Source organism: Tyto alba, unplaced genomic scaffold (assembly GCF_018691265.1).
Source record: "Tyto alba isolate M040663 unplaced genomic scaffold, T.alba_DEE_v4.0 Super-Scaffold_22, whole genome shotgun sequence".
Classification (NCBI taxonomy): Eukaryota; Metazoa; Chordata; class Aves; order Strigiformes; family Tytonidae; genus Tyto; species Tyto alba.
The window spans coordinates 8,223,635-8,248,783 of NW_024881296.1; the positions used below are offsets into that span (position 1 = coordinate 8,223,635).

At 40.6% G+C, this 25,149-nt stretch overlaps 3 protein-coding genes and 1 non-coding gene across 9 annotated transcripts in view; all 4 read right to left on the minus strand.

The window, feature by feature from the left end:
* Positions 1 to 374: 374 nt before the first annotated feature.
* On the minus strand, positions 375 to 8,138 carry TOMM20 (translocase of outer mitochondrial membrane 20). Its single transcript, XM_042795810.1, has 5 exons — positions 7,867 to 8,138; positions 3,111 to 3,157; positions 2,327 to 2,408; positions 1,896 to 2,038; positions 375 to 784 (listed from the first exon to the last, which is right to left on the minus strand). The coding sequence occupies exons 1-5, from the start codon at positions 7,988 to 7,990 to the stop codon at positions 740 to 742; spliced, it is 441 nt and encodes a 146-aa protein (XP_042651744.1). The 5' UTR covers positions 7,991 to 8,138; the 3' UTR covers positions 375 to 739.
* On the minus strand, positions 7,298 to 7,432 carry LOC116965614. The gene has a single exon (XR_004409497.1). It is a non-coding gene; the product is annotated as a small nucleolar RNA SNORA14 (small nucleolar RNA).
* Positions 8,139 to 8,412: 274 nt separating the features above from the next.
* On the minus strand, positions 8,413 to 15,681 carry RBM34 (RNA binding motif protein 34). Of its 2 annotated transcripts, none has more exons than XM_042795808.1 (10): positions 15,434 to 15,681; positions 14,860 to 15,008; positions 13,543 to 13,762; positions 12,900 to 12,959; positions 12,281 to 12,324; positions 11,710 to 11,793; positions 11,438 to 11,501; positions 11,296 to 11,338; positions 9,528 to 9,646; positions 8,413 to 8,784 (listed from the first exon to the last, which is right to left on the minus strand). In XM_042795808.1, exons 1-10 carry the CDS (start codon positions 15,638 to 15,640, stop codon positions 8,485 to 8,487), a joined length of 1,290 nt encoding a protein of 429 aa, XP_042651742.1. In that variant the 5' UTR covers positions 15,641 to 15,681; the 3' UTR covers positions 8,413 to 8,484. The 2 variants fall into 2 exon arrangements, with proteins under 2 accessions (XP_042651742.1, XP_042651743.1); XM_042795809.1 differs by having other exon boundaries at positions 8,585 to 9,373.
* Positions 15,682 to 19,288: 3,607 nt separating this feature from the next.
* Positions 19,289 to 25,149, minus strand: part of ARID4B (AT-rich interaction domain 4B) — a 92,522-nt gene continuing 86,661 nt past the window's right edge. For all 5 annotated transcript variants that reach the window (XM_042795807.1, XM_042795804.1, XM_042795806.1 and 2 more), the window contains 3 exons: positions 24,888 to 25,103; positions 22,431 to 22,577; positions 19,289 to 21,358 (listed from right to left, as the gene is read on the minus strand). In XM_042795807.1, the coding sequence (XP_042651741.1) occupies positions 21,228 to 21,358; positions 22,431 to 22,577; positions 24,888 to 25,103 (494 nt within the window). In that variant the 3' untranslated portion in view covers positions 19,289 to 21,227. The remainder of the gene's footprint in view (positions 21,359 to 22,430; positions 22,578 to 24,887; positions 25,104 to 25,149) is intronic.

Consider the following 25,149-nt stretch of genomic DNA (forward strand, 5'->3'; position numbering starts at 1 on the left):
CCCCAGGTTCTACTCCAAACAGCTTTATTTCAGACACCTGCATTAATAGTGCCTTCATGTTTGCCAGACACAGTTTTGACTTGCATCACTTTAGATGTTACTGTTCCTGACAGGAATGGATTTGTCATCCTTTCTAAAGCCAGTCACCTAGTACCATTCTGATCTGCATCTCTTTCTAAGGTGATCAAGTTACTGTTTAAATGATCACATCTCTATTTTCTCAGGAAATTGCACAAGGTTTTAAACTTAATTAAAAGCAGTGGAAGACCAGCCATAACACTAAAAATAAATTTTAATGTTAAGTCATTTTTAGATCATTTGCTCTGACACCCAAATGTTCTGAAATTTAAAGTAGTACTATAGGGACACACAAGTGCAGATAAATCTTTATTGCCATAACTTTGTTTTTTCAAAAATGAGCATTGGGTTTTTAATAGGTCGTAGTTTTATGTCTTATATGTACAACATTACAACTGCATATTTTACTAATAATGAACTTAGTGATACTTTGATAACTCACCACAGTGTATTTATAAAATGAATTCTTATCAAAATACACTTTTCACTGGGATAATAAATAAAATCCTGCGAAACCCACCTACACAAAGTTAATTTTAACTCTGGTAGAACCCGATGTGGTACACAGTCCATTAACTACTATGTTTGCCCCTTTATCCCCCTACTGATGCTCATCTTCTGGGGTAAGAAAACATTTTTTTCCCCCTGTTGTGGTGTGACCTCATTCAACATCATCTTCAGCCAAGCACTGTGCACTTACAATTCTCTGTAAGAAGGAGAAAAACTCATTCACAATTACATAAAATTGACAGCAGGCAACTGATTATCAAGCAATGTAATTTTACACTGAACATTAAGCAGTGTAATTACTGAGCAAACTGATTAATGTTAAAAATGGTAATCTGTTTGACATAAGTTTTTGAAGTCAGCTCTGCAGAAATTACGTACTGTGCAATGCCTAACAACGCCAAAGTCAGATAAATAATATCCTATCAGCCTCAAGTGATGACCTCTGTGTGGTTTTTGGCACTGTTCACTAAGGAGACATTTTTGCTCTATTGTTTCCCCAGACCTTTACATCTTGTGTACCTGGCACTTTTCAGTGTTTTTACTAACTATATGGACCTCAAACCGAAATGTAACCAGGCCTGAGCTGTAAAGAGAGCTGACTGATGCACAGCACTGAGTCTCTGCCTTATATGAGGTAACACCATTAGGGAGTACCCTTGCATTTCCAAGAACATAAAACATATTTATTTTACAGTAGACTCACCTTCTAGCATATTACCGCGTTACCTGCACACTACTCAGGCTAAAAAGGGAGAGCAATTTATACACAGAGCTACGAACACTTCTACCATCAGGGAAACCCCCGAGCTTTCAAAACTGTTGTGTGTTCTGGTGCTAGTTAACATTTTGTGTTTATAGCTGGCCCAGAAGCAACAGGCTAGCAAAAGTAACAGATTAATTCTAATGGACTTTTATAGCACTTACAGACACTTGTGGATATAGAATTAAAAAAAGATAAAACTCAAGACCCAGTGCAAGAAAGTTACCGCTCTTCTGATTCCCCTTCTTGTATTTGGGAAACAGCAAATCTACTCACAGTATCAGAGCTGCGGTCAGATGTCTACTTTAGAAGAGCTTACCCATGAGAGAAATTTTCTATTTCTATTTTAGCCTGTTTGCTATTAATGCTACATGATATTTTTCAGATACACTTTTTAATGTTGCAGGTGGGAAAAAAAGCTGATTTTAATCTAACTGAATATACACAAAAAGCATATGACAAAAACCAACACTTGAGACTGATGTAGTGTATAAGAGAAGTAGTTCAATTATTTTCAAACCAAAACAACAGGGAACGTTTCACATACCTGGCTTATTGTAGGGAGCTTAGTTAGAAGCATTTGAAACACTGGTGGTGGGAGGGTCTGCTGTAGAACTTGTAGCAGCTGCTGCGGCTGTCCACACACAGCAATGGCATTGGTCAAGTGATCAACACCTTTCTCATATTCACCTGTAGGACAAATCATAATGCTCTGAAATCAACCTTCTTTCACACGCTGTAAAATATTTACATAAAACATCCATCAACAGTGGATTTAATAACTGAGAATCAATCCACAGCTTTCTTTCCTCCTCCCTTGCTGGATCTTCTGAACACAGAAGGTTAGAAACAAGTAAAAAGATCTTCCTAGGTGAATTTGACTCCTTGAAAGATCTTAGTATATAAAAATCATCTTCTAGCAAAGGTAAAGAAAAATTACTTTACAACTTACCCTTCCAAAAAAAATTATGCTATTACCTTGAGCTAGCAGTTCCTCGCCAAGCTGAATCTCCTCAAGGAAAAACTTCTGAACTGCTTCAGCATCTTTCAGATCAGGCAACTATAACACACAGAGTAAAATTGAAGTTGGCACTTAAACGTCAGTTAATAAACACGTTAGCAGAAAACATTCTCAGCTGAAATCAAACACACAGACACAACCATACTGTTACACTGAAGCTGGCAAAAAAATTAAGTGTCACCACTAAGTTAAATGTATACAGAATGTTTTTAAAAATGAGACTCAGATCTCATATCATTGCATTACAAATCTGTAGAGAGACAGAAATAACTCTGCTCAGATTAAGTACACAATTTTGTAGCAAATATAAATTCTAAGGTGTGTTATGTTTATCACAACTGTATTTCTTACAATTGTTTAAGATAAATCTATCTTTTCCTCCCGGATCCACTGACAATAAGGAAAGAGAAATCAAACACTTATAGCAAAAAACTATCAAGTCTGGTTGTAGGTGTATCCCATCAATGATTTTTAAGTCTGAAAAGTCCTTGCACATACTACAAAGAGGAAAATACCATTAAATCACATAGTAAATGTACTTTCTAGTATAAGGCCTCCATTTGACACAAAAAAGGAACAACCATTTCATAGGGCTACTTGTGAGCATTAAAAAATTAAAGACTGCATATTTGCAGAAATGTTTGTAATGCTGGAATCAAAACAGATCTTTAAACAAATCCTACAAATAATACAAATGAAACATCTTTCAAACTAGCACTGCATTACTGAACACAGTATTACCTTGGAAAGCCCTGCTCTCTCTTTGGCAAGCTTCTGTTTCTTCCTTCCTGTAAGAATAAAAGCATCTTACATTTTTAATTTGCAATTAAAAAAGCCTTCAGATTATAGTTTGAAACCATGAACAAATCAAAGTTATTTTCAAAGTAAGAAACTGGTAACATATTCCAAATATTGAAGAGTGAGCACAAGATTACAACCGAGTATCATTCAGAGGCCTAACGAGGGCTGGCAGTAGCATACCGACTCAAAACAGCAGTGATTCTCCTGCTGGCTATGGTAAACACCGACTGTGCAGGGCCTGCACCAAAGCATACCTCACGCACGAGAGGCATGAAGAAGGAAAGAGAATTGGAGACAAATGATATGCCACAGAACTGCCTGCTGGTCAGGGCTATCTAATTTCAAACTGTATGGTGCTCCACCAACAGGAACTTCAGCAGGTCACAGGTACTTAAATGTCCTTTCCCAGGTACTTTACAGCAAAGGCTCGGGAACTAGTTAAACAGGCAGCGGTATCTCATAATTTCCTCAGCAAGAGCAGTACTAAAGCATGTATTTCTGAAATCTGAAGAAAGCAAACATTTACAGATGGAACAAACATTTACAGATTTAATTGCCCAATGCAAAGGCATAAAGTTGGTCCACGACATAAAGCTGTAGCACTCCAGCAATACTAGTATCATGAAAATTATATATAGCTTGCTTTTAATGCAATTAGGCAGGTATAAAGACATTTTATAGTAGCAGCTACTCATACAAGAGTAATTACAGTAATGCTGGTGATTTCCTTAGAATAATCATTTTTGTAAGTCACCAGTTCATCAACTGACATAGTTACACAAATATACCTTTTAAATACAGCCTATGGGCAAGCAATTGTACTCTTACTATCTGCCCTCAATGTCTGCTCAGTGAACATCTATGTTGACAAAGAACAACTGTCACAGAGCCCTGATTTTTCTTCTGAGACAATTTTACAAGCTGGAAATACTTCCAAACATGACTTAAACATGAATTAAAAATTTGCAGTAGTCCACATGATGAAGACATTCAGGAATAATATTTCCTAGTAGTGATAATGTAGTACGTGAAATTTATAGACAAGATCAAGTCTTTTTTATATAAAGGGAGTTCACATTCTAACTACAGAGATCACTCTTTTACCTTCTGCAGTACCTTAACAGCCCTCAGCACCTGAATTACAGTTTACTGGCCTGCGTACATTATTTTACAACATCACATACAAAAAAATGTGTTACACAGAACTGCAGCATACTGTAATTTTATCATTATGGTTCCTTCCAATATTAAAGAAGATTTTGTCCTAGAAAGTTGGTACCTTCAATCAGCTCACTCCATGTTTTCTGAAGCATTAACTTGCATAAAATTTTAAACTGTACTACTATGCAAACCAGTTTTGCTAATACATAAAATCTTGAAGATGAAATAAAAATGAAAATAAGTAGGATGTGAAACATTTCACTACCAAAACAAGACATGTTGCAACTGTAGTGCATTCAGTGAAAACATCAATGAAAAGTAGGAGTGACAGCTTAATATTTGTACATCATTTTCAGAAGAAAATTGTGTTTTCTTGGCATGACTATGACATCTCCTGAAATGTTATTACAGGTATCATTCACCAGGTTAAGCATTCAGAGATAAAGAAAAAAAGACATGCTGGAAGCTATTTAATAAAAGCTTTTGACCACTAATCACACACATATTAAATCTTATACTTTAACCTAAAAATAGAGAAGGAATGTGAAGAATCACCAAGATTTTAAAGCTGAACACTGATCTACAGAATCTTTCAAGTCCGATCACTATGCAATTTTTCTTCTTTTTCTTAAAATGGTCTCTCTAACAGGCCACTAGCCAAAATAATTACAGAAAACAAATAGCTCTAAAGGATATCTAGGAATTCTTCCCATACTAGTTGGTAACACTAGTTTCAAACTATCTTTGTGACAACAGCCAGAAGTTACATTTCTAATATAACAAGCAAAAAGCAATGGCTTTGGGGAATAAAAAACCCCCACCTAACAAAAATTTGTTTTCCCTCACGGACCTCCAAGAAAATGAAAACCTTCTCTCTTTTCTAAAGACATTATCACATTTTAAAAAGGGGAAGGGCAGTCTTCCATAGAAGGAATCTTAGTTAAAACCGAAATGCACAAGCATCCATCCAAACCAGAAAGCTAAATTGCAGCTCCCAAACTGCACGTGACTTGTGGGTCCTTCAGGCCACAGCTTTTGTACATGGGGAGTAAGTTTCAAACGTGGATAACCTGCCATGCTGGCATGGGTTGCAAAAATCTCCGAGTTGCCTCAGCAGCTTCACAAGCAGTCCCACTAAGGAGCAGAATGATCAAAAAGCCGTCTGCATCTTCAGCTCCCATCCTTGAAGTCTGCCTACTGTTCTCCTCTCACTCAGCTGTCCAGGCAGAAGGTGCTCTGAGGCAAAGTTCAGCATGGTCAGAAACTCTGGCTGTCTCCAATTGAAGAGCTCAGTGTCTATACTTGCATACAGAACAGCTCTGGTTTATACATTCAAGAACACGAATAGTAAACACATGTAAAAATCTTATCATCTTAAATTCAGCTGTGGAAGCTAAGGAGATGGTTTATAGCTTTGCTATCTTTTGGCCCCAAGATTAAGGGTATGTCCCAAACTAGAAACACCAAAACCTAAAAAACCCCACAAAACCTACTAAACAAGTAAGATTAAGACTTCTAGAAAAACAAAGTCCAGCGGTTCTTCAAGCCTCCCATGAAATCACAGTATTTTTTCCTGAAACCTGAATCCGGCCAGCTCACTTTTATGATGGGCCTTTGCAACGTAACTTTGGCCCAAACACAGCCCAAAGATATGTATGATGTAACTGGGACAGCAAAAAAAATACCTGTTCTTCATTTGCCAGCATGTGCTTAACCAAATATGATAGCCAATCCACTGACATGTTGGAACTCCTGTCCTTCCCAAATTTTAGTGCCATTGCATCACACAGGCTGAAAAACAATCTTATCCTAAGAACTTTTGTGGAAAAGATCTTCTGTAAAGGTGGTTTCTAAAGTTTTTCATCAAATACCCCTACTATTGACCAAGAAACTGTGTATCTTCATCTAAAGAACTGCAACTGCATTCTGCATTGGGCCTTTTTTTGTCAAATACTTTATAGCCCAAGTCTTTCTACCCAACAGTAAAAACGCTGTAATCATCAGATAACTGGAAACACTACAGAAGCATCCATACTCAGGGATCAGTTACAGTACTAAAAAATAAAAACAAATTCCTTAACTAATGCCTTACAACTAAAGGCAGCCGAGTACATCACCTCCAAGGATCGTGAGTCATACAGTGATGTCCTCCAAATGATAACAGCTTTCCCCGATCAAACAACAATGGATTTTTTCACTTTTAAATAAAATGTTAATTCTTTATCAGAGCAAGTCTAAGGCGTATTAAGATCATCACTGGATAGAAGCTCTGATAATAAAAACAATGGGATGCATAAATAATTTTCGGGGCTTCTGCAAAAAATCTTATGTAATCCAGTATTTTCTCTACTACATATTTACATGGCTGATTATACTGCCAAAAATCGAGTATGCTTTTGCAAGACATGCACAATACAGTTTACAATATTAAAAATTCCCAATGAATTACTTGCACTGGAGATCAAAAAGTACTTGGAAGACACACAACAAGTATGCATCCAAGATCCTACATACACGAGCAAGGGCCTGAAGGTGAAACATCTGAAACACATAATTTGCTGCAAGAGAGCTCACCGGAAGCAGAATTAATACACTGGAAAGTGTCAGCACCAGTCACTCAACAAATTCAATCCATTAAGATGGATCAAAGCATCTGAGTTACATTTAAACATCACTAGGTAAATATTCATTTTTAACCCGTTTAGTTACTGACTCTTCCATCCACGAAACTGCTGATCATGTTATGTTCACTTGCCGGGAAAGTTTAGCCTAATGGCAATTTCTTTTCTTCAGATGAGTTATCAAAGGAACACTACACATATTCCCATAATAGAAACAACCCAGCACAACAAATATCAACTTACTTTTCATGACTCACGTGAGTACCTTGGATAAATTTGGGTACCTCGAGTACTCATGCTTACGCTTGCATTTAAAACCTTCACTAAGTATTAAAACATTTATTTAAATGTTGAAGATGTGAAATAACGAAGAGCCACGGGAGAAGAGCTCTGCATTTTAGATTAATCAACGGTTTTCTCTGGCATTCATTCTTACCCTGGAAGCCAATAGCAGAGCTGCCAGGAGGGTTAAGAATGCAGCAGATGAAACACCCGAGGGCTGCTACCGGCTCTTGCCCTACCGCAGCAACAACTTCGCTACAAGACAGCGTTGTCTTATCCGAGCGTCTTCCAAAAGCAAAAAAAAAAATCACCGTCACCCCGTCGGTGCAGTGCGAAAACAGCACGGCTGGGCGCGCGCGCGGTAACGAGATTTTTAAAAATAAATAAATAAATGCACAAAAACGCGGGAGGCGAATTATTTCGCGCAAGCTGCCCGGTGACCGCGCAAAGGACCCGCGCCCTGGGGCAGGCGGAGGGTGGGGGGGGCGGCCGAGCCCCCGCCGGGCCCAGGAGCACGAGGGCGCTGCGGCGGCGCCACGTGCCGCCTTCCCGCCCGCCGGGCGCAGGCCGGCCGGGTGGGGAACCGGACACGGGGGCGATCGCGGAGAGGAGGGGGCGGCCCGGACACTCACGCTCCCGCAGCCGGTTCTTGAAATTCGGGTCGCTCCGCCTCTTGCGGTCGAAGTAGATGCAGTAACCGATGAACAGGGCCCCGCAGAGGCCCGCCGCGATGGCGCTGGTCTTGCCCAGCATCATGGTGCCCGGCGCCGAGGGAAAGGCCCGTCCCAGGCCCGTCCCGGTCCCGTCCCGTCGCCCCCCGCCCCCTCCCGCCGCGCGGCCGGCGCCCAGCTCCGCAGGCACCTTGGGGCGAGCGGGCAGCCAGAAAGGACCCCGCGTCGCTTCCGCTGACGTCATCAGCCGACGCCAGCAGAGAGCGCCTCCTCCAGTGCCTGCGGAGACCGGCCGCCCCGCGGCGCATGCGCGCACGGGGGCGGGAAGGGCAGCACCTCCTTCCCTCAGTCCCAGAAGACCGTAAATCTTGTGAGTTAAAGCTTAACAGTTACAAAAATACCCACCCCCCACACACACACACACTATCTAGGTAATGATTTACATTACTCCGCACTCCTGGGAGAAGCCCCAAGCCCCACAGGGCACAGCAAGAACGACTCCAGATGTATTAGCAAACAAAATTTATGACAGAACACCACTCTTGTATACATCAATCTTTCTAACAATAATGAACACCATTATACGTTTGATCTTTTATCAGAAGACTGTGTGTTTTTTGTAGCTTTCTTTCTAGGAACAGCTTTTAGTCTTTTTGGTTTAGTGCTCTTTTTCAAGGGGATTGCTTTTTCACCAACAAACGAATCATTAGAGCACCTCTTGTTTTTTAACGTGGTATCAGCTCTGTCCTTAGGAGCACGAGACCCAGGTGGACTTTTCTGTGGTGCTTTCCACTTCTCTCCACAGCGCTTCACCCGTATCTTTCTTCCCATCAGACCAGTTTCGTTGAGTTTCAGAGCAAGATGTACAGCATCCGTATTCTACAAGAACAGACCTTCAGTTAAAAAGCAGCATTACTTCCACTTGATTGCTTCCAAATAGTTGCCCGTCTTTCATTTTTTGTAGGCAAAATTTCACAATCAAGAACACTCAAACTGCTCTATTTATTGAATGACGCATCTCTGCTGGGCTCAGAAAAAAATGGCACACCCACACAGCTCACGCATCGAGGCACAGCTACTGAAAACGGGCTCTAGAACAGCTTACATGAGATGTGGAACAGAGGCGGAGAGAGGAAGGAGAAACTGGGGGGTGGGGGGGAGGGAAGGTATTGGGCTGCAGGAAATAAACTAAGGAAGACAAGGCTGGGAGACTGCTGTGAGGAAGCAAGCTGTACTGCATCCAAAGCAGAGAGACAGTAAGCAAAACCAGCTGCAGCAAAGAATTCCACTCATTTTGACACATAAGAAATGAGAGAACACTGTAGTTCAACCAAGGAAACTTATCTGTCCCTCCTTTAAGTCCTTCCCTTAAAGGCAACTTCATTCACCCCAATGTTTTACAACGTTTCTTTGTATACAACCTAAAACAGACGCTTTGTGTTTGCTTCCACAGAACTGGTCTTCCAAGCTGCTTTTAACATACAAAACAATACCACCATTTAATGTCACATAGAAAACCAGAAAAATTACAAAAGGAAAAACATTTTAAAAGGTTATAAAGGCAATCTCAATTCATATTTTCAAGAACCCCCAGTGTCCTGAAGCACATCATTCACACGTACCTCAAAAAGAACGTAGCCGAAGCCTTTACCCAAGCCGGTCTTTCTGTCTCTCACAATTCGCACTGCTACTATGCCTCCACAGACAGAGAAGTGTTCTCGCACGGCATCGTCACTGATGTCTGCAGGCAAGCACAATGACACAGGTGCCTCTTCAGTCACACACGCAGCTTTAGAAGCCTGGCCCAAATCCAAATATTTTATATTTGCCAATTTAGGTACACAAACATATGTATCTCAATACATATACATTAATATATAAGTATATATAGGTACACAAATATCAGCAGTTCAGAAAAATTCCAGCAAATACAGACTTTATAAAGTGCTATTTACTTTGACAGTTACCAATTGTTTAGCAGTGAAGCGTACACTATAAGTTGCAAAGGAGAATGAAGGCAAAGATCAAAACAAATTTTTCAAATAATTTAAGGTTTGAACATTGTAGAAATTCTGATTTGCGCTACATTTTTGTAGCTCCTCCTAATGCCAGAATCTCTTTCTAAGAATTAATGCTGCAGATAATGAGCTTGAGCTGGCAGTTCTTGAAGTCTAACACTCACTGACTGAACCTTGAATTTTAACTGAATGGGGGAGAAGGGATTTATAGTTTCCAACCACAGTTGCTATATGATTATTCTGATAATGACCAGATGTGTGAGGCTTTCTCACTCTCATGCCTATGCAAACAGACAAATGTCACGTACCAACACAAAAATACAGGTTATTCTCTTTCCTGTGTAGGTACACTTCATGCGACGGTAAAAACCCTTTACTCAGATTATAATTGTATCTGTGCTAAGGGAAGAGCTGAGGGCAGCCTGAGTTTAATAGTACAGGTATAATTACAGCAATGGGACTTAGATGTGCTGAGAAAGGTTCAAGCTGCTGAAGTAATTTTCAGAGCACTGCAAATGTCTAAAATCTTTTTTTCTGCAGGATGCACAGGTGAACATACAGTACTGACACATGCTCTACACAACAGGCATTAGTAACGTCACCGCAGTCAGATTTGTCACCTGTCCAGATTTTTCAGACAGGTCAAGCTTTAGGCAGAAGTCTAAAGCCTGTTTGTTTGAGCATTACTGTCAGCAGTGCACAATGCTGGCTGTGTCAGGCCACAGGCACAGGGCACATCGCCATCCTGTTTATTTATGCATCCACACCACCCCCAAGATGCTCGTCCCAAGCATCCTGACTCCATTAATACCCTCACATATGAGCCACACCTGATGGTGATCCCTTCATCTACTCTCCAGTCTACTCAGAAGCAGCTGAATATTCATCAAGCATTGACCTCAACTACACAGTAAGCACTTCCACACAGGTAACAACCCACTGCCAATACCTGCCTGGACAGAGTCACTCACCCTGTGGCTCACAGACAGCATCAAAATGAGAAGCCATCACTGTGTATCACTTGGAAGTAGTCCACAAGCAGGTACCAGTACACATTTAACAGTTTAGAAATCTATGGCCTATGCAGTTTAGTCATATTTATTTAAAAAACATCAAGGGACAACAAAAACTAAAAGTGCTTGCAGTTCTAGTTACAATAAAGAAAACAATTAACCTGCAGACCTTGCCAGAAAATTACAACCCTGTTAAGTGTTTCAGTTAAAAAATAAAACTGCTATTAAAAAAAAAAATAATCCCGACAAAATATATTTAGCTACCTAAACATGCTACCCTAAATATCAATAACTCCTCCAATGTCAACATATTTCATAAACATGAAGTAATGATGTATAACAATCCATTTTAGACTTACCATATGAGAGATTTCCCAAGAATACAGACCGTTTATTGTCATGCTAAAGAAAACAAAAGATAAAAGACAGTAAGTTATTTGTTACAGAAAAAAAATAAAACACCAACAGAAAAGGGGTTTTCTAGTCACACATCTTACTTACCAGACTGTTTTTTGATGCAATGTCAACTCTGATGTGAAATCCACTAGCAATTTCTGTTCCGTTTCTTTTGTAGCCAAAAGCAAAAAGTTTTAAAAATGAAATGAGCAAGCGTTACTTAATTTACAATGTCACTGCACAGCATTATTTCAAAAGCAAATTTAAGTTTGAAAAAAACATTTTATTGTGATTCAAGCAAAAGAGAGGAGATAGGTTTACAGATAAGTTTAAACTATCTCTATCAACAGGGAATGAGGAACAAAACTGAGACTTACTTCTTTAGAGCCTTAATGGCATCACATTCTTCCTTAAATACAACATAAGCATTAACAAACTTCGCATTAGGGTGCACCTTATGCCTAGAACATGAAAAAAGACGAATATTGTTTAAATAATTCTGATGGTGTGTAGTGCACAAGCACTTCTTGTTAGACACAGTTATGCCTCCTCTTGTTTTGTGCACAGTAAAAATTTAATTTCTCTTAAAGGTCAAGCTTGCCCCTTACATCCAAGGGAGTTTCACTGTACATCTTACACAGCTCGTACATGCACCCTGATCAAGCTTCCTCAGCTCATAAATATATCTAAAGGAATTAAAGACTATTAGCATCTTCCTCCTTCCTAAAATATGAGAAATGCAATATAAGATAACAAATTACTCGCATACCAGACACATAATTCTTTTTCACTTGTCAAGAAAACTTGCATACACACAAAGATAATTACAAAAGTCAAAACCAAACATAAAATAAAAAAATTAATATGGACAACCATGTAACAACCAACACTTAAAGATTTTTTTTTGCCTTAAAAAAATAAAGCATGAAATTCACAAGAGGAACCTACTTTATTGCTGCTAACTTTTTGGATAATGTATCTTCTGCTGGAACCTTTAAGATAAAAAGAGCTTTAGTTAAGCCGGCCTAGCGTCAATTTATTTCAAACATTTGTTCTTGAAGACAAACAGGAACTCAAACAGGTACCATTCCCACCCAAAGCAATATAGCCAGTACAGGGAGCAAACAACAGAAGTGGCTCTTCCTACAGATGATCCAGAAAGACCACAGAATTAGACAGCTTGCTTTGACTTCAACTGTTAGGTTTCTCGAGTTCCAAGACTGTTATCTTCAACTATTTTACACAGTACACTGATTCACAATCAGGGTGTCTTTGCAACTGTGAATTAAAAACAGGTAAGTAATACCTTAGCTAAACGAGCAATAAAAAAGGCATTCTTCTTCTAGAGAAAATACAGCTCTAATACTTTCAACTGCTGCTGCAAGAAGAGTAAAATGTGATGGAAGGAAAGATGCATCTATGGTAAAATCTCCAAGGATGCTTCTAATGGCAAAAATATACACTCAAACCCACTTCTGAACTAACGATGATACAAGCCTTATGAACACTACACTCTTTAAGATCAAAAAAATAATTCTGTTATGTAACATGAGAGGAAATAACGTACCAAAGACCGGAATCGAATGGATTTTATTTGTCCATACTCTTTAAAAACAGATTTCAGTGCCTAAACAGAAGATATTACAGATACTCAGTACATTTTTGCATTATGGTAATAAGAAATATTGTTGAATAGTTATTAGTAAGAATGCTTTTACACTATTTTCATTTCACTATACAAGGCTGTTAAAGGGCCACTAAAAATACACAAATAATTTGTAACGGTTTCTGTGTTTCTTGTGGCAGTTTCTTATCCTACACATCGACTAAACTAAATTTGTACCCCTTACTATGGAAGAAAGTATAAATTTAACATATGTTATGCAACAACCTGAAATATTATTTACATTCAAAATTAGAAACAGACTAATTTTGTAACTGTAGTTCTCATTAAGTCATTTTTCACTGAAAAAGAAACTAACCTATTTTACTAAAAAAAGAGTAACTGCATCCACTGCTGTAAAATGCCTAACTCCAGTAAAACAAGAGATTGCCTCTACTGGTTTCTGACAATGTGCATTATTTTCTACTTCCCCAAAAAGCAATTTTAGTCACAAATACATCTGACTGCTCAACTGGAAACATCCCCTCAAACTAAAGACTGTTGTAATTCTTTCAATCCTTTTAGCTGACAGAATCCACTCACATACCTGAACAGTACAGCTGACAGGCAAGTTTCCAACAAACACTGTTCTTCTGTCTACTGATTCATCAGCCACCTTTTTTTCCTTCTGCTGTTTTACAGTAGTGCCTGTATCTGAATTGACAGCACTTTTGGTGATGGCACGAGCCGCCCTTTTTTTTTTCTTCACTTTGTTTTGAACCAGTTTTTGCTTCTCCTCTTCATCTGCCTGTTCCAAAGCATGCTCTCTTATCAGAAAAAAAGACAAGTAAATTGTAATTGATGAGAAAAAAACAGTTTTTGAGGTCAAAGAATTGAAGCCTACAAAATAAATATTTTAACTTACATTTTAAATTATTGTGTTCAACATAAAATTTCAAACATTATTTTGCTTAGTATGCATTAAAGAACATATCTGACCATTCTGTAAGGTGGAAAAACTATCTGCTGTTGTCAGGACATTGTATTCACTATTTAGTAGAGTAATAAAGAAAGAATTCAGAACTAAATAATCTGATATCCCCTAAAATTGAAAGAAAAAAAAAATAAATTGTATTTGCATGCTAGAACTGAAACGAGATTTAATTCTTCCCAGTATCCAGGACACTCAGAACAAACAATCCCTTGGGACCCACCCGTGCACTAACAAACCTCTACCCATCCAAACCTGCCATAACAGCAGAAGCCATAAGCAGACCTGAAGAAGCCTCTGGAAGGCTACTGGCAGCAAAACAGCATAACAAGCTTCACGGGCGTGGAAGGTGCAACAACACACAGCACCAGAGAAAGGACAAGGTGTTCACCTCGAGCTATAGCTCAGTAGACTTCCTTATCCAAACTTCACTGCGCAGAGACCAGCTTGCTGCCTGCACTGACAGCATCTTGGCTCATCCCTGAGTATTGAGGCAAAGGGACAGTGCGTCAGAGCAGCTCCACGTCAAGAGCCAGCATGGCAAGAGCAGCCGAGGCCGCCTGGTACCCTGCTGCTGCTGAAACGCCTCTGCTCCTCCAACTGCAGGGCTGCTGGATAAAGCCAGCTACCAGAAGAGAGCATCACCCCGGGCCAGACAGAACTTTTTGTGAAGTCTACAACCTCTAGACCTGTTCACTCACTAAATGAGGATTTGTACATCACGGACCTCAAACTTCAGCAAGCTGGAAATATTTACTACCCTCTGGGGCAAACCACAGAAAATTATCATAGTCTTCTTCAAAATAATCTTCTTAAACACAAGGGTCAAGATGAATAGTTGAATAGAACTATACTGTTTCACTGAACTCATAATCTTATGATTAATATAGATATTATCTTAATTTTTACTATAAAAAGGTATTATTTACTGACCTGTCTGCCAATTTTTCCTCTGCTTTTGAAAGTTCCTTCTTCGCTTTTCTGGCTTTCTTTGCCTTTATATGAGGTTCTTGTATGACAGATGAGCTCTGGTCTTCTGACACTTTCTCCTCTTCTTCTGTATGCTTTCTTTTCTTATTTTCCTTAAAAAAAAAAAAAAAAAAACAAGAGCAAAAACTTGAAAACCAGAATTCCAGAAGCGCCCTACGATTCTTTTATATATTGTAATTTATTTGGATCACCACCAACTGAAGCCAACACCCGCAAGAAGCGCCGTGTCCCCCACACGCAGATCCGCCTGATCACCGGTGCGCCCACCCACCCACCCTCGCCACAGCATTTCCAGCCCCGCGAGGACACCACCTGCTAACTACGACTCGGCTCACCGTGACCCTCAGGAAGCCGCCCGCCCGCCCTCCCGCCATCGCCCACGGCCGCCACCCGGCCCCCCCTCGGCCGCGGCCACGACCACGCAGGCAGGCGGGAAGCGGTCCGCCGCCACCGCCCCGCGCCGCGCCTCCAGTGGCGGAGCACCCCCCCCGCCGGCCCGAGAAGACGCGGGACTCACCCCCTTCACGGCCACGAGCACCGGCGGGGAGGCGGCGGCGAAGAGGCGCGCGAGCGGTGAGGCGGCAGCCCCGACCGGCCCGAGGCTGCTCGCCACCTGCCCCACCACGTACTCCTCCTCCCGGGCGCCGCGCCCCGCCGCGGCACCGGAATCAGCGGCCTCCCCGCCGCGGCCCCTCGGCCCCGCGCTCCGCCGGCAGCCCCTCATGGCGGCTCGACAGGTAAGGGCAATCGCCTCGGGGCGCGTCACTTCCGCCGCGCGCGGAGCAGCAGAGGGGGGCGTGGCCTGCCGCCGAGGGAGGGCGGGGCCTGGCCGCGCCCCGGCAGCGGCCCCGGCGGGCTGAGCGGGTTACGCTGTTGCCAGCCCCGCCGTTACGGTGCAGCGCTCGGTTTTACCAGGGCGCGCGGCAGCGATATGCACCCCTCAAACAGCAGCTGGGGGTCGGGGGGAATCGAGCGACACGTTGTTTCATTTATTTTCCAAGACCCCCAGCTCCCAGGCTGGTGTTCTTAAAGGGAGACAGACATTACTCCGTGATTACTTCTTTGCCTTCTCAGGTTGATGCTACTTAAAAATCACTTAAAGGGGGGGTCAAAGTGCCACAAGTGGTTAAACCAGAGCAGCGCTGTTGTCTACAGAAAGTAAATTTCATTGCCCCCTGGTGCTGAGGAAGTACTTCTTATCTCACCCTTTGCTTCAGGGTTCCTATCCAGCCTCCATCCAGGATGAAGCATGCTTGGTTTTTTAAAAACAAAAAACCAACACCCCAAGCTCCCAGTTAAAGTCTGTGCCAGTTGATCTCATGGTCCCTGAGCGCAGATTAAATGGCAACCAGCAGGAGAGCTCCAGCAGTGCTGCTGCTGAAAAGCTGAACTAAAGCCTACAGAAAACCAACTCATGAAGGTGCACAATCACCAGGGTGAGTGACCTCACGCTTAAATTCAAAGAGAGAAAGAATCCTTCTGGTGCTCACGCAGGCCCCTTTAAAGCAGCTCACCTTGAGACAAACCTGGAAAAGCACTGGGAAATACAAAGGGGGAAGGGGTGTTGTAGGGCAGGGATTGGCTGGTCTCAGCAAAACCCCCAGCATGGCACAGTTGATAGAAGGAGACGTACTGGAACTTGTCAGCCACAGGCATTGGAAAGAATAAGATAAGAACTTCATTTAGGAGGAACACGGGGTGCTGACTTGGTGTTTGTGTTAAGATTAGGCGCTGTGGAACAGATGTCCTGTAACTGGGAGTTACTGTTTTTGTAGGTAGGACTATTGCAATTAGAAAGTAAAAGTTTAGAAAAAAAGCCTTTAGCATTAGCTAATCTCTGAATGCCTAATGTAGAATGTAAGCCAATAAATCTTTGGCATGCTTTAAAGAAACCAATTAGTGTGTAAGACGCTATCTAGGAACTAGTATAAAAGTATGTGAAGTATCATAATAAAACAGACACTTTGCTTGCAACAAGCTGCGTCCCATCTCTCAATCGCGGCAGGGTGTAGAGAACACCCAAAATTGAATGGTTTCCAGGACTTGTTGAAGTAGACTTGGTTATGCATTACAAGCAAAACTGGAGTACAGAGAGAGCACAGAGCCACAGGCAGTTAAGGCTGTTTAAGCACTTAGAAGTTAGGACACCACCAGAGGGAACATCCCAAAGCACAACTTGGGCAGCCGGTTTCCTTCTGGATTGTTTCATCTCTCCCCAGGATCTGCAGCAGGCTTTCAAAGCATCTAAGCATTCTTCTGACAAAAAATTCCCTGAAACCCAGTACCTCTCAGAGGATTCAAGGACTGTAGCCTGGGGGACAGGAAAAGGAGGAACCAGCAGCACCTCTTTTCCCCCACCCCCCCCTCCACCCCCGGCCTCCCAAACCGTCACTTCGCTCTGTAGCCAGGAGAGGACAGTGCTCTGGATCAATTCGCTGCTGCAGCTACATAGATAGAACTGGACAACTGATGCAACTGGAAAAGACCCCTCTGTGTTAGGTTAACTCTCAAACAGATTGTCTTCTAACCCAGGCCACAGTACAGCTGGTGCATAAGGAAGTTTGGTCTCTTACTAGCTCTCTGAAATTAGGCATCTAATTGGGATCTTCTTTTAGACCCGCCTGTCCAGAATGTAATTTTAAATGCTAGATGATGTGGTAATTGGAAAGGCATAGAAAATTAACAGACACTTAGAGGCTAAAGCAAATACAAACAGCTCTTCTGTTGTTAGACCTTACGCACTTTCTGAACTGCCAGCTTTAGCAGTTTTGTTGGCACCAATGTCCAACTGAAGGCAAAACAAGTCACCCAGCTACGGAATAAAGGTAAAAGCGTTAGTCTTGACACATGCACCAGGCATCCCGTGTCTGGCCTTCTAGATGCTGGGAAAGGTGGTAGGGGCCCCTCATTGACGGGGTCAGCCCAAGAGAATACACAAATTCTTACAAAACTGGCAGGTGGCTGCTGCACTACTTGTATTGGCTTTTCCAATCTACCTTCACACAAGGGAACAGTTTTGTAGGTGACACAGGTGGGGTAGAACAGGCTGAACCATCAAAACACATCAAAATTATATTGGACAAGGTCAACAAAAGGCATACAGCCTCCAGAAACTCCACCAGAGAGTCTGAGCCCCGTGGTGACAGGGAAGTTTCATGGCATGATGGAAACTACACAGTAACAAGTACCTACAAGCATTGGTGGAGACTGTAAATAAAAGAAGCCGGGAGCAATGCAGACAGCCTTCAAGCAAGGCGTGCTTTCTCTTGGCATATGCAGATAGTCTACACTCTCAGGTATTCTCAGCATGATCAGACATGAGACATGCAAAACTGATTCTGTCGCTCAGCCAAGGTGTAAAGGATAAAGGACGGGTAGTTTGTCCCGCTTTGCCTTTCAGGTTGTGGTCTGAGCAGGCACTCAAGAGCATGGGCACACTGCAGCAATCACTGCTAGTGGGAAACTTTCTCAGGGTGCATGCCAAGCAGTGAGCACAGTCATGTTTAAAGCTGCATTACAATATGTAACCTGAAAAGAAGCTCAGATTTGACTCACTGGAACATGAGATAAAATTGCCTAGCTAACAGTATTCCAAAGGTACCTCCCTTTGTCACCACCGGGACACAAGTAACATGAACCTGGAGAGTACGATTTACAGACACACTTCACAAAAGAGGTGCAGTATAAACCAGACAGAACAGATATTTGCCTAGTCATTAAACTTCAGGAGTACAACAAAATTTAAATAATCTCCGTATTAAAGACCAGCAAAAATCTCTTTATGCAAAAACTCAATTTGGGAGTAGGGAGGTGACTAATGATCCCTGTTTTAAACAATTAAAACAAATCCTCTCATAGAACACAAGAGTCAACAACTGTCACAAAGCAAAAATGCTGGCGCTGAAAGTGAGCTGATCAAGAAATAGTAGCAAGTGGAGAGCTGAATTTGCTCTTGCTTGCCCAGATAATAGTTCCCAGTTAAATCAATAGCAGTTACTACCTGAGTCTGAAAGGCAGAACTGAACTATTACAGCTCTGATTCTGCTAAACATAAAACATCTGCAAATATCTTCTGAGTAGCCCCACTGAGAGTATTAAAATTGCTCCCATCAGTCTCAGATCACTGGTAATTATTGACACAGACAGTGTTTCCAAAGCTTATCATCATTTGCTATTTATCCGTCTCATCAGCAATCTATCATTTTGCAGGTATAACAGTAGTTTGGTCAACTGAACTACAGCCAGACGTGATGTAAGCTGGTAACAATAAAAGTTTTATTCCAGTTCCATTTCCACTGAATCATAACTTGAGGCAATCGATATCAGAAGTTAGCAAATATCTTTGGGAGTCTGCTTTTAAATTTTCAAACTACCTGTATTAACGTGAATCAAAAGTCATCTTTATTTCAACCGGTGCTGTCTTAATGATCTCAATGGGCCAAGCTCTCCCATTCTGCTGAAAAAGAGGATGAATTTGAATTAATCACTATGAGGAAAACTAGACCTATGTAACTGCTCTAAATTATCTTTATATGCCTGTTACACCATATCAAAGATAATTTGCTAAACTGATGCTGCAGCTTGATGCCATTTTAATGAACACACTACGGTTGCTTAATTAAACTGTTAGAAACAAAATCAGGGATTCACAAACTATGGCATTTTATTTCAGAGGCCTTTGCTTACATTTGTACAATATATTACATAATTCTCCATTTTCTGCAGAACCTAATATATATTTTATAGCTTTTCTCTATAAGCTTTTCCTTCAATGTTTGTCAACAAATTTTTACAGTCCTGTACAATTCTGAATACTTTGAAACCATTTTCAATAAAATCAGTTAACCTTAAGCACACACTACGAAGACTGAAAATGCTTTTCTTAGAAAAGTCAAATGTAAAGGATTCTGACACTCTAGCATCTACAAACAAAATGCTTTGAATTCTTACATGTTGTATTGCCAGAAAACAAAGAAAAACATGCCAGCCCCTATTTCCCCAGGCAAAAGAAGTACACAGAACTACAATTAAAACAGTAAAACAATCTGTACAATAAAGTACTGTGTATTAACAGTGCCAGGTATTAAATAGCTTGAATGAACACTTCCGCAATATACAAATGTCTTACAAAGGTATATAATTAACAGGAGAGAGCTTGGGATCCATACAACAGAAAATCAATACAAGTGAAAACAGTTTGAAGTTGGTTTTGGAATTTGTACAAGGCATTTAAAAAATTAAATGTCTACCACTCAGCTAGCTATTTATTTTAAAAACAACTGTCCTTTTGTGGCAGTGTTCATTATCAGCAACCACAAATTATAACCTCACACCTTACTTCATCTTGAAGTCCTCTCCTTGAAGCTCGTAATAAAATAAGCATTACAAATGAAATATTTGTTGCTTTAAGGGAAAAGAAACATTTACAAGAAAACACAAAAATATAACTGTTATAATCCATATGAATAAATATACACTTTAAACTGGCTAAATACAATCTTTATACATTAAGATTTAATACAGTTCGTTAGCCATTTTCTTTCTTTTTCATAATGTATTTTATCAAAATTAAAAAAAAAATACTGTTTTATAGAAAAATGGCAAAGTACAGTAGTTTCATTCCAATTAATGGGTTCTTAAAACCCAGAGTAACCTATTTAAGCCTAATTCAAACCTGTAAACATTAGTCAGTCTTTTTTTGTTTTTTTGTGTTTTTTTTTTTTTTTAAAAGGATTCTTCATATTTGGTTATCAGGACTGATGTCAAACATCCTACTAACTGCAGGTTTTGAATTGAATACATGTGCTTGACGTATACAATTAAAGCCACTATAAGGTGACTTAGCAGTTAAAAAACAATTAGCTTGTACAAATGAAAATAGGTTCAATATTTGTCATAAATAAATGGAAAAATATCAAATGTTCCAGCTTTAACAAAATACCAGGGAATACAGTAAGCCTTACCACATTTATTTAGATCAACCCAACTATATGTTTATTGTACTGTCTCTACAGGCAGTGAACAGCCTCCATTTGCCACAGTGGAAGGCCTTCGAGTCACTAGACTTACAATTCCCAGACAAGTTGGAAACAATTATTGCTTGAGGAAAAGCAGTTTGTTGTACTTTTTTCTTCATAAAAGTGCACTTAAGTGCAAAGTTAGCTTGTCAAGAAACAACTTTAAATACAAAATAGTGCTTGTCTGAATTTTGTGCCACTGTGCAGTATAAAAAAAAAAAAAAAAAAAAAAGGAAAAAAAAAGAGTGGCCCTCAGCAGCCATTAAGTGCAAAGTGCTTTGGCAAGTCCTGCTGTCACCTGCACTCAACTGACATTCCATTCTGTGATGAACTTGACATAGATGGTTCTGCTAAAGTTAACATAACTGCAGCTGTAATGGAACTAGATGAAGGTGATGAGGAGGAAGATGATGTAGTAGCAGCACCTGTACAGGAAGAGGAAAACACAGGTTATAAAGATTTACAAATTAAGCAATAAAAATATTTTCCCATTCAACAACAAGCTTTGGTATACACTGACTCCAGCAACTAATGCCTAGTAATTAAGGAAGAAAAAAGCCTCCATTCCCTGGTTTTCATGGGAAACACTCTGAGAGACAGCTTCGGCTGTGGGCAAGACAGCACGGCATTGCTCCTTGCAGCCCTGGTTCACTGGCCACCCAGGTCAAGGGCCCAGCCAGCAGACGCCAGAGCTCATTCCTGATCTGCAAGCACAGTCAACTGCTCCCCTTCTTCCCTGTGGGAATCGGCACAGGCAGGGCCTTGTCCCAGCCCTGAGTCTGCACGTACACCTCGCTTCGGCAACCAAGAAACAACTGCAGTTCCCGGGTGATGCTGCAGCCACAAAATCTTACTACACGTAGCATTTCAGTCTTCTTATACTCAGTGAACTCTTAAATGTGCACATAAACAAGATGTTGAGAAACTAATCCTCTTCATGCTTCTAGAAAGAGGCACACTAGAACATCCCCTACAGCAACAGGTAAAGCAGCTTCAGGCAAGTGAGAGATTTAGTTGATGGTCTCCCTTTAAACTCATAAAATACATCTCTTAGGGAGAAAGCACTAACTAGGCACACAAGCAATACTGTAGTAAATTATTGTGTAACCTGAAGAAAAGTTGTAAGTTACTAATAATCTTACTTTGTTCACTACTTAGAAAAGTTTATTTTTCTGTATATATTTTTTGTATAAAGTAGTTCTGTCTAAACAGAATTAAATAGATTGCATGCCTTCTTAATGTTTTGCTCCTTACATAGTCACTGGATGTCTGAACTGTATCTCCTAAAGATCATAAAATAACTGTATACATGTTTTTAAAAAACAAAACAAAACAAACAAAAAAAAACCCAAACAAGCAAACAGAAAAAGAACCCAAACAAAACCACACTCCTAATGGCACACATCTCCCTAAAAATTATCCAACTCTTGTTGACACCTCAGCAGTGTCACATGCAATTTAGCCCTCTACAAGTAGAATTTTGTTCCTAGCACTTACTTTCCCGCTCTTTTTTCTTTAAGCGTTTTCTTCTTCGGTCAATGGAGGCCACCTCAGATTTCAGGGACAGGTAATGCTTCCTGATTTCCTGCAATTTTTCTTGGAGAACTGTTATGCGCTCAGCGCTAGTCAAATTTTCCAAGTCAGCTGCAAGTTAAACAATCTCTGTTAATTATTGTATCGCAGCACTTCTGAAAACTTCTGAATTTCAGCAAAGTGTTAAGTACTCAAATCTTCATGATATGCTTTGAGGTAGCAGACAGCAAAACCAAGGAACACAGCAACAACAGATGCTATTTATTATCACAAACCTTGTTCATTTTTAATTATTTTTTAAAAGACACCACCATGGATACACTTTTTTTTTTTTTTTTTAAGGAAGTGGGAGAGGCACATATTCCTCCCACAGGAAGAAAAAGAAAAAAAAAAAAAAATTAAGGCAACTGGTGAAGACATACATAGGGGCCAAAATTCGCTTTGAACCCGTTGTTCTGAGTCCTTGCTAGAGCTGAGTTTGGCCTAATCTTGTCTGGGTTGTTACAAAACAAGCAGGTTGCAACAGAAATCAGAATAGCTTTGGGGTGGTTCTAATCGAGCCCGTGGCATATGGGCCACAAGGCAAAACTCTACAGGACCTTCTTCTTGCTGGCATCCCCCACGGGGATGTCGATGGACACAGCCAGCACAGGAGCTGGCCCTCTGGCTGTCCCCAGCTGGGAGCTCTCCACAGCACGACACGCGTCTGTGAGGGGCACAGGCAGGAGGAACTACCTCGGCTCAGTCCTTTTCAGCCACAGGTAAGCCACACAGGAGACGCTCCATTCAAAGATATTTAAGAATCGTTTAAACTACCGCAGGGTGCAGAATGCACTTCACCAACCCATAATGAAGGCAGCACCAAAGGACAAGAAAAGCCACAACTGTATTAGGCTGTGGGAAGATGAGGAAAGCGCAGAGACATTACAAGTGTCTTAGACCTCTGGAACAGCAGGACACGTGTTAAATAGCACTCCGAAGTCCAACTTCTGCCAAGCAAATTTAGCATGTGCAGTGTAGCCAAGGTAGAAAGAACAGAAGGAGCAAAAACTCTTTAAAAGTGTTGCACTGGAAATCGGCTCAATGAATCTCAGCAGGCTGGTAAGTGACAATAAACACCTATTACACTACGCTATGCTGAAGAGCAGCAGAATGTAACTTGACTCAAGTACTAGGAGAAAAATACTTCTAAAGTAAAGTAACACTGAGATTCAGGGCTGGAGAGAAAATTAACACAGGGTCAGATTCTCTCACCACAGAAACAGCTGGCTAAGTGGAGAATTCCCTGGGCATGAAAGAATGCTGCTGGCAAAAAAATTAAAAAATTCAGCAGATGCGTCTGCACAGTCTGCTGTGCCAGCTCTTTCCAGCTCCCACTTTATGTGAGGAACAGCAGCCTTCACACAGCCTGGGACAGAGCAGAGAGAAGTGCAGAGCATAATGCTCTGAGAACTTCAGAAACTTGACATACACTAAGGTCATCTGTGAATATTGAATGAGATACTATGGATTACTTCAAGAAGTAATTTACATCAGTCACACATCACAGTTTCAATTTGACCTTTAAAAGCAAAGAGAAAACAACTCATGCAATGCTACATATCCATGGTCAGTACCAAGGACAACAATTTATTGCTGACTAGACAACTAAATACCCAGATGCTGTAAGAGAGAGGACTAAAAATAGCAAGTTTTTGTTTTTAAATAATTATTTTCAATTGTTTGCTTATTGTTATATAGAGGAAGGAGGCTTCAATCATCTAGTATTTTATCTTACTTTTCTCCCCACTGCAAATAATGCTGCACTAGCATACACACACACACAGAGGCAATTAAACAGTTGCATCAACACTGAGGCATTAATAAGCTACTGAATTGTTTTTCAGATAGGCAAATGCATGATCCTTTCAACACTGCTCTTCACTAGCTATACATGTACCTATAGCTGACTGACACAAACACACTGAAAGTTCTTATTACTAGAAATAGTAAACATGTCCTGGTTCACTAAGGGAAAAATGGAAGGGGAAAAAGTTACAAAGCAATCATGTAAGTGTCTGAACAATAACTTGAGAATGAGGAGTAAAACAGCAAGAGAATATCAACAAAAGCAGCATTTATAGTGTATAACATTCGTGCCAGAATAACAGGTCTGCACAGGATGGCAAGAACAGCAAATCAGTGCAGGAGCTGCATCTAAAAACACTATTGGAAGAGGGCAATATAGGCAGTTTCCTGCACTGCAAATGCAAAACACCCCTCCTTCAAAAAAAATAAAAATATCAGGATTTATCACAAAATTAAGCAAACTGAGGATCAAATACTTTTTGGGGAAAAAAAAAAACAATACACACAAAATTCAAAAGCCTTCTTATACTACACTGCAAGACCACACTACGCTTGTTTTGAAGAAGTACTTACACATTTGAAAACTCCACTTGTAAACTTTGGGCAAACGATTATTCTGTTCTTTGAGATCAGATTCCTTCTCTCCATTTTTCCCACATTTTCCTGGAGATTGTGTTCTTGCGAGTGATTTGGTTTGGTGAGATTTCATGCCAGTAGAAACAGATTTTGCTGACTGAGACTTGGATACACTTTCACCAGCAGATAGTTCTTCACTGTCACTGGTGTTTGCTGAAGAAACAAGAAGATACCTTGTTAGAAAACAAAGCCAGCTTCC

Bases quoted from the DNA above. Each gene is read 5' to 3' on its own strand.
- RBM34 (XM_042795808.1), bottom strand. From the start codon at position 15,640: ATGAGGGGCTGCCGGCGGAGCGCGGGGCCGAGGGGCCGCGGCGGGGAG. The intron at 13,763-14,859 runs GTCAGTAAATAA...TTTTCTGATAAG, and splicing joins GAGGAAAAATTGGCAGACAG to AGAGCATGCTTTGGAACAGG. The intron at 8,785-9,527 runs GTACGTGTGAAT...CTGTTCTTGTAG, and splicing joins TCGGCTACGTTCTTTTTGAG to AATACGGATGCTGTACATCT.
- TOMM20 (XM_042795810.1), bottom strand. From the start codon at position 7,990: ATGATGCTGGGCAAGACCAGCGCCATCGCGGCGGGCCTCTGCGGGGCC. The intron at 2,039-2,326 runs GTAATAGCATAA...TTTGTCCTACAG, and splicing joins CGAGGAACTGCTAGCTCAAG to GTGAATATGAGAAAGGTGTT. The intron at 785-1,895 runs GTATGTGAAACG...TCCTTCTTACAG, and splicing joins AGCTCCCTACAATAAGCCAG to AGAATTGTAAGTGCACAGTG.